At 35.4% G+C, this 12,805-nt stretch overlaps 1 protein-coding gene across 1 annotated transcript; it reads left to right on the top strand.

Annotated features, from left to right (window-relative positions):
• The first annotated feature begins 7,872 nt into the window (after positions 1 to 7,872).
• Positions 7,873 to 11,907, top strand: oaz2b (ornithine decarboxylase antizyme 2b). Its single transcript, XM_079593316.1, is given in 6 exon segments — positions 7,873 to 8,022; positions 9,219 to 9,291; positions 9,293 to 9,370; positions 9,775 to 9,947; positions 11,041 to 11,126; positions 11,318 to 11,907. Coding segments are annotated over 6 exon segments (561 nt in total). The 5' UTR covers positions 7,873 to 8,002; the 3' UTR covers positions 11,449 to 11,907.
• The last annotated feature ends 898 nt before the right edge of the window (positions 11,908 to 12,805 follow it).

Here is a 12,805-nt window from a genome sequence, read left to right as displayed (position 1 = left end):
AACAAAACCAATGGCATAGAATCTCTGGAATAATTGTTGATGCAGAACTGAATAAAACAAACACAAACAGAATTATGGTAAGTGCTGCTTGCATCAATACAGTCCTTTCCTGTTTACTTCTTGATGGCCTCTTTTGCTTCTTAAAGCAACGAGACCTTGTGACCGAAGGATATTAGTATGCCCTTTAGCTTTCTCTTGCATCTGTATTCTCTTGAACTGCCAAAACAGAGCTGACAAAAACTCTTGTGTTAATCTGTCATTTCCTCTATCTGTCTTTTCTTATAAAAATAGCAAACAACTCTATGAAAATACCCACAAATGATAACTAATGTTTGCTACATGTCATCCGAATACATTTAAAATGGTAAGTTTTTGCTTTTGTTCATATGTTGGCTAAAGTTTTACTATATATTCTGGATTCGAGGGCTATTTATTTTATGTCCTCCCTCATATTTTCATGGATCCCATGTTTCCTGTTTAAATTTGGAAAATGCACATGAAAGGTTATGCTGTTAAAACAAAGGGCAACACATTCCCAGAGAGACAAATTCAGATCTGATACCCTAGAGTTTTGACGCTGTCTTACATAAACATTCCATGCATTTAGGAAATACAAGGTCTATGCAAGGTCTATGTTGTCCGACATGGCTGTTTGTTAAAAAAAGGACCGTCTCTTGAGTATAATGTAAAAACCAAGACTTGAAATAGTAAATACACTGGAAACTGGATGGGAACATCCAAATTTGGCCCTGTTCCTTGTGCCTAGACTGGCTGCCAAACTGGACAAATTACAACAAACTCCCAATGAGTACTCGGTCTCAAATAATTGGGCTTAGCTCATACTGAGAGAAACAAATGTGAACTACTGTGTGTTCAGACAAATCAAGACAGAATGAACACTAATAAAATGAATAATTACATTTATTATTAATTAAATATATTAGGGAAAATGTAAGTCTACAAGACAAAACCCACAAGAACAAAACTCTGACCAGATAATATTTTTTATAATATTTTAATATATGAAATATATAGTTAGTTCATATGTATGACCTCATTGGGTGGTATTTCCTTATGGTGAATTTAACGCGGATGAAAACGAGGCTGTAATGGATAGACTTACAAAATCTTTACAAATGGTAAATGTATTTTCAAAATGGAGCTTTTGTCTAAACTGATTTTTTATTTATTTTTTTAAGACGTTTCATCAGCTGAACAATTGCCATGTTGTTAAACTACAGTACAATCCATTGAACACTATTTACTCATATCCTTCACAGCCTTGTTTTCATTGTGCTACAAGGTCTATACCATGAGTACACAAACTAAAGTTGTTGTTTCAATAAAGTATTGAAACTTCATTTAGGGGATGTTTTTTTTTTTTTTTTTTGATTTACCATCGAGCAAAAACAGTTTTGAGACTCACTTTTCTGGTGGCGCAAGCAGAACTTCATAAACCTCTCACACAGCACAGACTGCAACTACAGAAACACAGAAAAACCAGTCAAGAGGAACTGATCTCATCAAATATTAAACAGAAGTCAGGGGAGTGATTCAGTGATGCATGGGACTGTTAAGGGCTGGATAAGGGGCGTTCATGATGGAGCTTAAGTGGGCCAGCACCTACAGTATGCATATGTTAAGATTTACCTTCTCAACAGCAGCAAAGGTAAAGCTTTTTAAAATGAAAATAGTCACATATGATTTGGCCATTATCATTTGGTATTCAAAACTAAAAATGTTGTGAGAAAGACTAACTTTCATGGTTTAATATTGTATATGCCACTGAGTTTAAAATGTTCTCTTGACTCACATCAATCAATCTCATTTTAAGCAATATATTTAAGTACACACATAGGGCGATCACTTGGAATCAATAGAAAAGGCAATACAGTCCAGACTTAAATACAGAAAGGGACTGGGGCACTACGCACCTGTCCATCACATCTACTAAAGTCTGTCTCAGCCTCTAAGAAAGATGAATATTTCATAATGACCCTCCCTCTTGTATGAGCCTGTCAGCTCCTGTTCTTTCCACAACTGCACAACACTCTCTCTGGACTTAAGAGGACGGTACGGTTTGCATTATTCAGACGCTCCATGCTGTGCACTTTCTGTCCCTTTAAAAAATAACTGGGCCATATGGAATGATAAATAAAGCAGCCTAAATGAAACCATACAAGTACAAGATCAGAAATGTGCATATAGCTCCGTTGCCTACAGTATACAGCTCTCAAACTACGTATGTGCTTGTACAAAACTCTGTGTTGACTCACCCGCAGAGAGGAAAACTGCAAGTGGTAAAAGTTTTTCAAAAACAACCTCACTCACCCTTTGTTGTTTACATAATATGGGACACAGTTATGCCCGGAGAAGTGGACACAGTGTGTGTGGAGTGGTAGGATTAAGAATGAGGAACAAAGGCCTATTGACATCGAATGGTTGACAGGCCGCCAGGAGGACAGCTGCTTGCTCAGGTCAAGCAGTATTAATCAATGTGTTAATAATAATAACAACAACAATAATAGTTTATTAAGGGCCAAGTATCAAAGAAGTGTCAGCACCTATTGTATCTGTTAGTCGTCTTCTTCTTCTTCTTTGAACCATAAGGACTAGAAACAAAATTAGTTTTTAATCTGATTCCTTGGCTCAAGACGATCCGCCATTTAGAATTTCCCCCAAAAAAACTACTTTTTTGAACTCTTAGACAATGCTCCGATTTTCACGAAAATTAAACCAGATCATCTTCAGGCCATGCCGACATAAAAACATAACTGGTAAGCAAATTCAACAAAGAGCACGTAAAAATCAACGTGAGGCTATATCTCCATAATGCTTTAGCATATTCAGACCAAACCTGGTATGTGTTATGACATGACCTGAGGAAACCTGCACAGTTCCACCTAGTGGTCAGGAGATATGAAAAATGGCTATTTTTGACTTCTGAATTGTTTGGCCAAAAATGTTCCCATATCAGCTATTTAATTTTAGGCATCGGCCATTTTGAATATTGTTGTAAACTGCTATATTTTACGAACGCATTGGCGTATCGTTACTCAAAAATGTTTGGGGCTGTGCTAGAAATTTTTATTTTACCTATTCTAAGGAAACTGGTCATAAAGAGTTAGTGCACCCAAATAGTGTCATTAATTACTCACCCTCATGTCGTTCCAAACCCGTAAAACTGTCTTTCATCTTTGGAACACAAATGAAGATATTTTTTTATGAAATCTGAGAGCTTTCTGTCCCTCTAGACAGCTACACAACTATGACTTTGATGGTTCAAAAAGTTCCTAAAGAGATCATAAAACTAATCCAAATGAATTGTTTGAAATTTTCTGAAGAGACTCAATCACTTTATATGAAGAACAGATTGAATTTAGATTTTTATTCAATTATAAACATTGATCAGTTCATTGATCATTGATTCGATCAGAAGCTCAACCGCACCTCATTGGTTCTTGTGTTCAAACATGATGCGTAACACGAGAATGAACCTCATTGGCTCTCGCACGTCAAGTGAACATGCTTTCACAACTGCTGTGAGTTTGATGAATGTTTACATGTAAATAAAAGCCATTTAATCTGTTCATCATATAAAGCTATGGTTTCTCTTCAGAAAAGTTGGACTAAACTGCTCAATTTATATGGATTAGTTTCATGATCTCTTTATTAACTTTCTGAAGTGTCAAAGTGGTAGTTGTGTAGCTGTCAACGCATGGACAGAAAGCTCTCAGATTTCCTCAAAAAGATTTTCATTTGTGTCCCGAAGATGAATTAAAGTCGATTCAGCCATCTTGAAGGACATCTCAATTCTCTAATTGTACCACAAGGGGGGTGATGAACGAGGAGTGTGGAAGCTTCCAGAGGAGTTATGAGCGAGGATGCATATGCAGAAGTTTTTCTTGTTGAGAAACCTGATGCATGTATAAATTATCCTCCCCTTCTGTCACAACATTTTTAATTTATGCTTTAACTCTGCAGTTTAAATAAACCATATATCACACATATCAACAGGGCATCTTGCTTTATCTTTATTAGTTATTTATTTCTCAAATAACCAAACTTTAACAACCTAAGGGCATATCTTTTGAGCACAGCTGATGACACTTTGAAGTCACACGAGTGATCAAGAATATGCCAATATACAAATAACTTTTTTTATCGACTTTCCTTCGATTCCTCCGTCCTCATTTTCTTCCCTTGCAGCCTTCCTTCGCATCCTAAAGGGGGTGAAGCTGAGACGCGAGGAAAGGAAGCGAGGAAAGGAAACGAGGATGCACAAGTAAGAAATGAGAAGCACCCATAGATACCAATTTTGCCACTTCCTGTCTGCCAATTAGATTTTTGTTAAAAACCTACTTTTAACTCCTAGACCTAGACCATTTCTTCTATTTTCACAAAAATGTAATCAGATCAATTTAATTCACTTTTTTTTTTAATTGAAGTCAATTCTACCAACCATTTTTGATTTACGCACAAACAAATTTGAAGACTAAACTTGGTGTGCGTTATGACAACCATGACCTGAGGATACCGGTACAGTTTCAGCACAGTACCACCTAGTGGTCAGGAGAAATGGAAAATGTACATTTTTGCTGATAACTTCTTATTTACACCAAAAGTTTTTTTTTAAAGATCAAGGTCCAGATCAAATTAAAAAAGTAATAAGCAATTATGTCACAATACAAATGATTGTATTTATGGGCTTTAAACCATTTTACTTAAAACTGTCACTTCACTCATTTTTGCAGTTGGTCTGATGCTCGGTGCTTGATGTTTAGCTCCTCATTCTGCCTCTGTGATGCTCTTATTATATCTTAATAATTGTAATAATTGTTTCTTTATTTTTACTTGGAGTTTTGCCTTATCTCATCAAGCAATCTGTAATAAATAAATGTGCTTCAAAGTTTTTAAAAAATCAGCGTATGTAAGTGAATGTTATTAGATGATTAGTTTCTGGCAGACTCGAAGCCAGTGAACTCATGAGATAAAACCAAACCATTGCTTTGGTCAAGCAATGTAAATGGAAACAAAACAGCTATTCTGTATTATTATTAATTTTAATCCTATTAAAACATAAAAAATAAAAAAAATGTTTATTTTATTAAGAACATATTGTAGGATATTTTACCTTTATTTGAATTTCATTTGATTTAATTTTTTACGTTAGTGGTTTGTTGAAAACTACATTCGCAATGACTGCAGTTCAGTTTGGCTCTTTTGAAAATATGTTTTCAGATTACGATCTCTCCAATGCCACATTTGTGTTTACATAACATGTTTATGCAGTAAAATGGAAAGGGCAGTGCTTCTGACATGGGCGCGCTAAATTCGGACTCATCAAAAGTGTTGTTTAACTTGTCCTTTTCAAACAAATCTAATGTATAGATATATACCCTCAATGTCCTAGTCTCCTCTTCCTCAGCTGGCAGTATTTCCCAGTGTTTAGAGGATGGTGGGGGTAGGCGATGTCATCCGTCGGCTGATGTATACCACCTGCCTTGGCCTCAGTCTGACCCTCCACCGCCCCCACAGCAGAGGCATTCCACAACCTTCCAGAGTCATGTTTGTACTGAAGAAGATTAGACAACCCTCCCCTTAGACTGAGCCGTGCAAATGACCAGCCTCCGCTCCATGCCTCTTTATCTAATGAGGCAAAGTGAGGGAGGCCAGTCTGCGCTGCCAAGATCCTTTTTCTAACAGCCACACTAGCAGCAGGATCATGTTATTGTATTGAGTCATTTTGTGAGGTCATATCATTTTGAAATATTAGACAGGGTTGTGTTCTTATTCTGATATATGTGACATAATCACCAAATTAATGTGGTTATTTGATTTAGCGTGTCTTTTTTGAGAGAAACTAATCCTACTCAACAAATATCCAGCGAAGAAGACAAACACCTCTCATTGACCCCCACGCATCTCCAAACAACAAAAAACCTCAGCCAGGATATTTGCTGTTCACTAGTTGAGGACTTCCATTTGGAAAATGTATGTATTAGCTAGAATTTCATTTAGGAATATTATGAAAGCAAACATGACTTAATACAATGACAACAGTAGTATTACATTTAGTTTACGACTAGAACCGATTCTCCTCTAATACTATGCAGTTGGGTTGAGGTAAAACACATCACAAAACTGTGCAAGAAAATGTTTATGTATCAAGAATTAATACCGGATGAATTGGATTAACATGTTCAGAGGAATTAACCTTTTGGTGCAACATCCTGCTGCTTTCATTTTCATTATTCCTTAATACTTGCTGAATATGAATCAACACCATCAGACAAGAATACAGCATCAAAGTCTTTTCCACATGGCCTTCAGTGTGAAAACTGTGATTTTTTGTTTGTTTTTATAAATAAGGTATATATTTTAATCTCTTATTCAGGTTACATATTTTATATTAAGTATTGAGAAGAGGTGATTTTAGTAGTGATCAATAAAATAATATAAAAATAAATAATAGGCACATTTTTTCTGTTATTACATGAAATTCTAATTAGCTGTGTGAAGCAACTTGAAAGGCAAACACAAAGCCCACATAGATCTAATTATGAGAATACATACATAAAGGCAGCAATATAAAAATGATTACTTTCATATTACTTTCATATTGACATATACAATAGTTTTGTATACAAAATGTCTTTTAAAGTTTAGCCTATAAAATTCAATCCAAGTCACTTTTATTTGTACAGCGCTTTTCACATTACATTCAAAACAGCTGTACACAAAATGCACATGCCTACATTAAATTTAGAGTGATCTATTATCAGAGGTGTCATGTCCATATTTCAGAAAGGTATAGCCTACAGTTTCAAGATTATACAAATCAAGGCAAGGCAAGGTAAGTTTATTTATATAGCACATTTCATACAAAATGGCAATTCAAAGTGCTTTACATAGAATAAATTAAAATAATCAAAAGAAATAAGAATAATTATACAGTTAAGAATAAAAAAATAAAAGAAAATACAGTACAAACTTTCGGATGAACAGTGGCACAGTGCTCATTCATTAAATGCACAGCTATGTGTTTTGAGTCTGGATTTGAATGTGACTGTAGGAGCACATCTGATCTCTGTGTGATCCTAATGATCTGAGTGATCTGTTGGGTTTATATTCAGTGAGCATATGCAATCTATTGAGGTCCTAAAGATTATATTCAGTGCGTATATCTGCAATGTATTGAGGTCCTAAATATTTTTATACCAGTAATAATACTTTAAAATCAATCCTAAATGTAACTGGGAGCCAGTGTAAAGACCTGAGGACTGGTGTGATATGTTCATATTTTCTGGTTCTGCTCAGAATCCTGGCAGCAGCGTTCTGTATGAAATCTTTGTGAGAGTTAGCTTCTCGAGGGGAACCCAACAGAAAAACAGAAAACCAAATGGAAAATAATGTGCAAGATATTTTATAGTTTTTGCTGTGTTTGTAGTCATTTAGAGGAAATGATTGAGATAGCCTATATCAGGATTATTGCTCCATCAAGTGGCGATGTTATGACAAAACAAGCTTTTGAAACTGACTGGCTTTCCGTTTTTTTCCATGTCCTCCCCCATGAATGCAACATTTTGATCAAACTGCATTTTATAAATTGGACTTATTAATAACTTTTTATTTTTATTTTATTGTTTTTAGTTGAATTGATTATTTTGTAAACGTTTAACATGTGGTGTAAAATGTAACATTGAAGGTAAACACACAATGTCTGTCTACAAAACAATTAATATTTTCTTCATTTTTTTATTTAGTAATTGTAGATGTTTGGTGGTTGGGATAAGAATGGGGTGGGATCACAGTTCTCTTCCCATCATAAAATGAACTTGAGCATTGGGTCTAAATCAGCTGTAGCCTAACCTCCTGAAATGATGATGAAGCACTCGATCCAGAGAGCGCGCGGGAGGATTAAGGACGCATCATCACATCTGTTAAACCCGTGACTCGAACAAGTGCGCTCGCTCGACACAACTTACACAAAAGAGACGCAATGATCAACACCCAAGCAAGGTAAGTAGCCTATTAGCCGTGTGTTGTTTTTGCTTAGGTCAGTCAGTGTACAAGAGCATCAGCTCAGAGATGTTTAGAGCATCCTGGCTACATTACCGAACGTTCATAAAAACCTTCAGTGCGGTGCCAGCCAACTTCACGTATGCTAGTCTCAATTGTCTCTTAAAAAGGCAAACCATTTTGTTTTATTATTTATATTGCACTGTCTGCGACATATTGGCAAATAAAACTAAAGGAAATAATGAACTAAACACTTATGAAGAAAAAGCTATTAGATTGCAACTTTGTGTAAATATGAATTAGCCCAATATAAGCTACTCATGATTCATATCTCATTTACAGTCTCTTGAGTTTCCTCGCTATTGCTGAGGAACTATTTCTGACCGTGTGTTATTTAGAGTCGTGACGGTGTTAGTACATCATGTTCTTACATCATCATCAGTAGTTCACGCTACGGACCGCACACATTTGTCCTGTCATTATCTTTATGGTGTCTGATCTGATCTCTAAGTTTATTGCAGGGCTGTGTATGCTAATTTAAAAACCGTGGTTAAAGATTGTGAGTGCGATCCAACCAACACTGCATGTTCCTTCGGTGTCAAGAGAACTGCGCGCGCGACCTCCAGCGGGACATTACGCAATGCTCGAGCTCACAGCGGGGCCATTTAATTATAATAATAATAATAATAATGATTGAATAAAAACAGTTAGTAAAGTCATTAAGACCAAATGCTATGTAAGGAAACATCTAAAATGCACATGCTTGTGTGAGGTTTAGGGTTGGGATAGAAAATTAGTCAAGATTTTTTTTTTTAGCGAAGGATAGCCTATAGCACAAACAAATAGATCTGTAAATGTGTAATTAAATCTACAATAATCATGCAGTGTTGAACACGTGCATGAAGACTATATGCATATAGCTACTGTATATCCCATATGCAGTGGCATAGGTTTGATTTTGATATTGGTGGGGACGGGGACATCATTTGATAGTTTTGATCGAAATTATTGCTAGGGATATATATCAATGTCACTGGATATTGGTAGGGACACGTCCCTAGCGTCCCTACTAAATTCTACGCCCCTGCCCATATGCAGCCAAATGGGAGTGGCCATAATTGTGTGTCTTGTTCGTTCAACATGAATTATTTGGACAATAAACTCAAAGTTCAAATTTCTCTCTTGCGTCTGTACAGAGCGGTGCTTCTGGATTCAGCTTGTGTGCTCCGCTGGGTCAGGCGGCAGGCTCCAGGGCCTCAGTGGTGCTCCTGATGTCCCTCACCCACAGATGAACACAGCTGGACAAGACATGAGCCGGGATCTGACTCAAGATGTGCTCCTTTACAAGGTGAGGATGTCACCACTTTACAATGGTGATGCTTATTTACAAAAGCCACATATAAGTAAATATTATCTTAACTGAGACAGTCTATTTTTAGCACTAATAAATGTAATGCTTACAAGCTTACACGGACAAACTGTCACTCACATGAGGTCACAGCAACAGCAAGCCGCAATGATCCAAAATCATTTCTTTTTCTCATTTGAGAAGCCGTTTCACTCCAATATACGTCAAAATAGACTATAAATGGCAACTTTCATGCTTCAATTCAAACTCTAAACAGCTACTTCTGTTTGTGTTTTTGAGAGGAATGTGTGTGATGATAATGGGCTGATGGGAAAGCACAGATGAATGTAAAATAATGTGATAATTTTTTCTTTCTTTTTTCTTTCTTTCATTATTTCATGCAGGATGGGAAGTTAACTGTGAAAAAGGCGACCTCACTAGACAGCGAATCATCCATTCTGCTATTTCAGTATCGGCTAAGTGAGCAGTTGTCCTGGAGCATGCAGACTGTGCTCTCTGGCCATAGCCTCTTTGTTGGTTTACCAAATGGAGAACTTCTCAAAGGCACCAAAGAAGGGTACGTGATTAGTATGGGCTGCACTGTTTTTCTTGTTGAACATTTCGGTACATTTAGCCTACTGAAACAATACACTGCTGTTATGCAATATGTGCCTGTATACTGCAGTGTTATTTTCATATTATTTATAAACATTTACAGGTGGGACATGTCGCCACCACTTTTTTGCCAGGGTCGATAGTTTCCCGCACCACTTTTTGAAACATTTCGTGGCACGGATATAACTAATACAACATAAACATCTCCAATTGACTATGACATTTTTATTTTCAATTGTTTGTGTAAAAATAAGAAGCGATCTGGCGCTGGAATGTGTTGTTTTTTAAAAATAAATTGTGCTGAGTGCTTTAATCTTTTGCTTAACGCTGTTGCGGAGAAATCACAAAACAAAATGTGTCTCTTGATATACAATCACTGATGAACATCTTTGGTTTTAAAAATTCTAGCATCAGATCATTAGGACACATGAACATCACATGCAGGCTATGTATTTATTCATTGACTAAAGACTCTTCGGACAAAATATGTCGATCATTTATCACAATTGAAATAGATTTCTGGACATTGTAATATTTTTTTGGTGCATCTGTTATTGTACATTTCTGATATAGCCTTATATTAGCAACACCCTTTTAAAGTGTTTTTTTTTTTTTAGGTTTAATAATTTTAGTTGCCAAGGCAACATTTCTATTTTTAGTTTAGGTTAAGTTTTTCACCCCATATTTATATTTTATATATTTCATCTTTATTTCAATTACATTTTTTGTAATAGTTTTAGTTAATGATAATAGCCCTGGCACAGTAAACTGGCAGAACAGTGTGTCAGTGTCCTGGGCTGGACCAACCTAAAATATATATTTATGCATATGCAGCATATGAAACAACATTTAGGGGATAGTTCATGTCAGATTTTATTGCTAATGTGAGTTTGGCAAGCTTTTTTAGTACTTCCCCATTCAAGTAGATAGGAGTTGGTCTTGCATGTCCGAAATAGCCCAGCTAGGCGTTACAAATATGGCCACAGAGTGAACGGATTTTTCTTAAAAGGGACTTTTGAAAGTATATGTTTTCTTGTTTCTCTTCTCTCCTGAAGGCTCACTGCTGTTTTGGAGTTTGCAGAGGAGAAATTGAAGATCAATCATGTATTTGTGTGGTTCACGAAGAACAGGCCCGATAAATGTAAGTTCTGGATGAGTGGATTTGATTTGCTGGAAATGGTAAGACTTTTGGGTTGGGTCTTAGAGTTATAGAAAGAACCACAATACATTACACCATTATTACTTGTCAGCTGCCTTTTAAGACATTATCATGAGAAATTGTATACCCCATAAACTCTGATGCTTGACCATTTCTTCTTGTCTCTTCCACAGTGCTCCTTACCAGAACATTCTGCTACCTTGGCTTTGAGCTCGTAAAACCAGATCATCTTATAGCATCTATTGCAGGAGATTTGCGTCTTATGGTCTACGATATTCAACAAACTCACTCATCTGAAGAATAACTAAACATACACAGATATTCTATAGACTGTTGCTAAATGGACTAAATATAAAACCAACAATATCAGGGTTATTGTGAAAAACTAACATTACAGAGGGGCATTGAGGGTACAGAAAATCAGTAACTGATAAAAATCAAAGTATAATAATTCAAAGTCTAAGCTAATTTGTTTGCCTCAAGAAACACACCATTTCATACTGAACATTTAAATATGTGTTCAAGGTATCAAAACAGCGATAACTGGGTTGTTGTATGTGAAAATGACTCAAAATAACTAAAATAACATGTGATATTCAGTAATCCTTATGTACTCTGTGGCCACTTTATATGTAAAATGAATTATAGCAACACCTGCACCTGCATGCTGTAATGTGAACTTGTTTTGCACTTTATAAATCAGTCATCACTACTTTATAAATAGTCTCTCAGTAAAACCACAAATAAAAAAAAGTTAAAATAATTGAACATACTGAAATTTGAATTACTCCTCACCAAGAGATATCAATTGTTAGTGTCAGTTTGTTTTTTACAGATGTTGCACATTTACAACACAAGACAGTGAACATACCAACTCCATCAGGCATACTTTAAAAAAATAAAATGAGCAAGAAATAAAATGGAATAGAGTTTAACAAAGATCTAAAAGAGGCAAATATCATAAAAATAGCAAATATGTTGGTGCATTAGTCATTATACATCCCCCCCCCCACACACACACACACTTGTCCAACCCACATTTGAAAACAGTTAAACAAATATTATAATAGTTTTATTTTATACATTTTTATTTGCTTTTATTTTTATATTTTCAGTTTTAATTTTAAGTAATTTTGTTATGTGCTTTTTCATTTTTTTTATTGTTTTTTTTTTGTATTTTTATATATATATAAAATTTAGTAATATATTACTATTTAGGTGTAGTTCATTTTTTTTTTTTTTTTTTTTTTTTCAGTGAGTAATTGTAGTGCTTCAATTTATTGAAGTTAGTTGCCAAGGCATTTCTATTTTTCGTTTAGGTTGAGTTTTTCACCTAATATTTATATATTTCAGCTTTATTTAAATTACTTTTTTTTTTTTAAATAGTTGTAGTTAATGATAATAGCCCTGGTACAGTATACTGGCGTGTTAGTCAGTGTCCTGGCCTGGGCTGGACCAACCTAAAATATATTTATGCATATGAAGCAACATTTAAGGGAAAGTTCATGTCAGATTTTATTGCTGATTTGAAATATGTTTTTGCACTTGTTTATCACAGAGTATTTTGAAGTATTTAAAACTTTGAAAAAATCTCACAAAATCATGAAGAAATAAAGGAAGGTTTTTCATTTCCCCAACAAAAGTACCATGTTCACAAGGTA

The sequence above is a fragment of the Phoxinus phoxinus genome (assembly GCF_949152265.1).
Source record: "Phoxinus phoxinus genome assembly, chromosome: 2".
In the NCBI taxonomy this organism is placed as follows: domain Eukaryota; kingdom Metazoa; phylum Chordata; class Actinopteri; order Cypriniformes; family Leuciscidae; genus Phoxinus; species Phoxinus phoxinus.
This window is presented reverse-complemented; position numbering and strand designations above follow the sequence as displayed.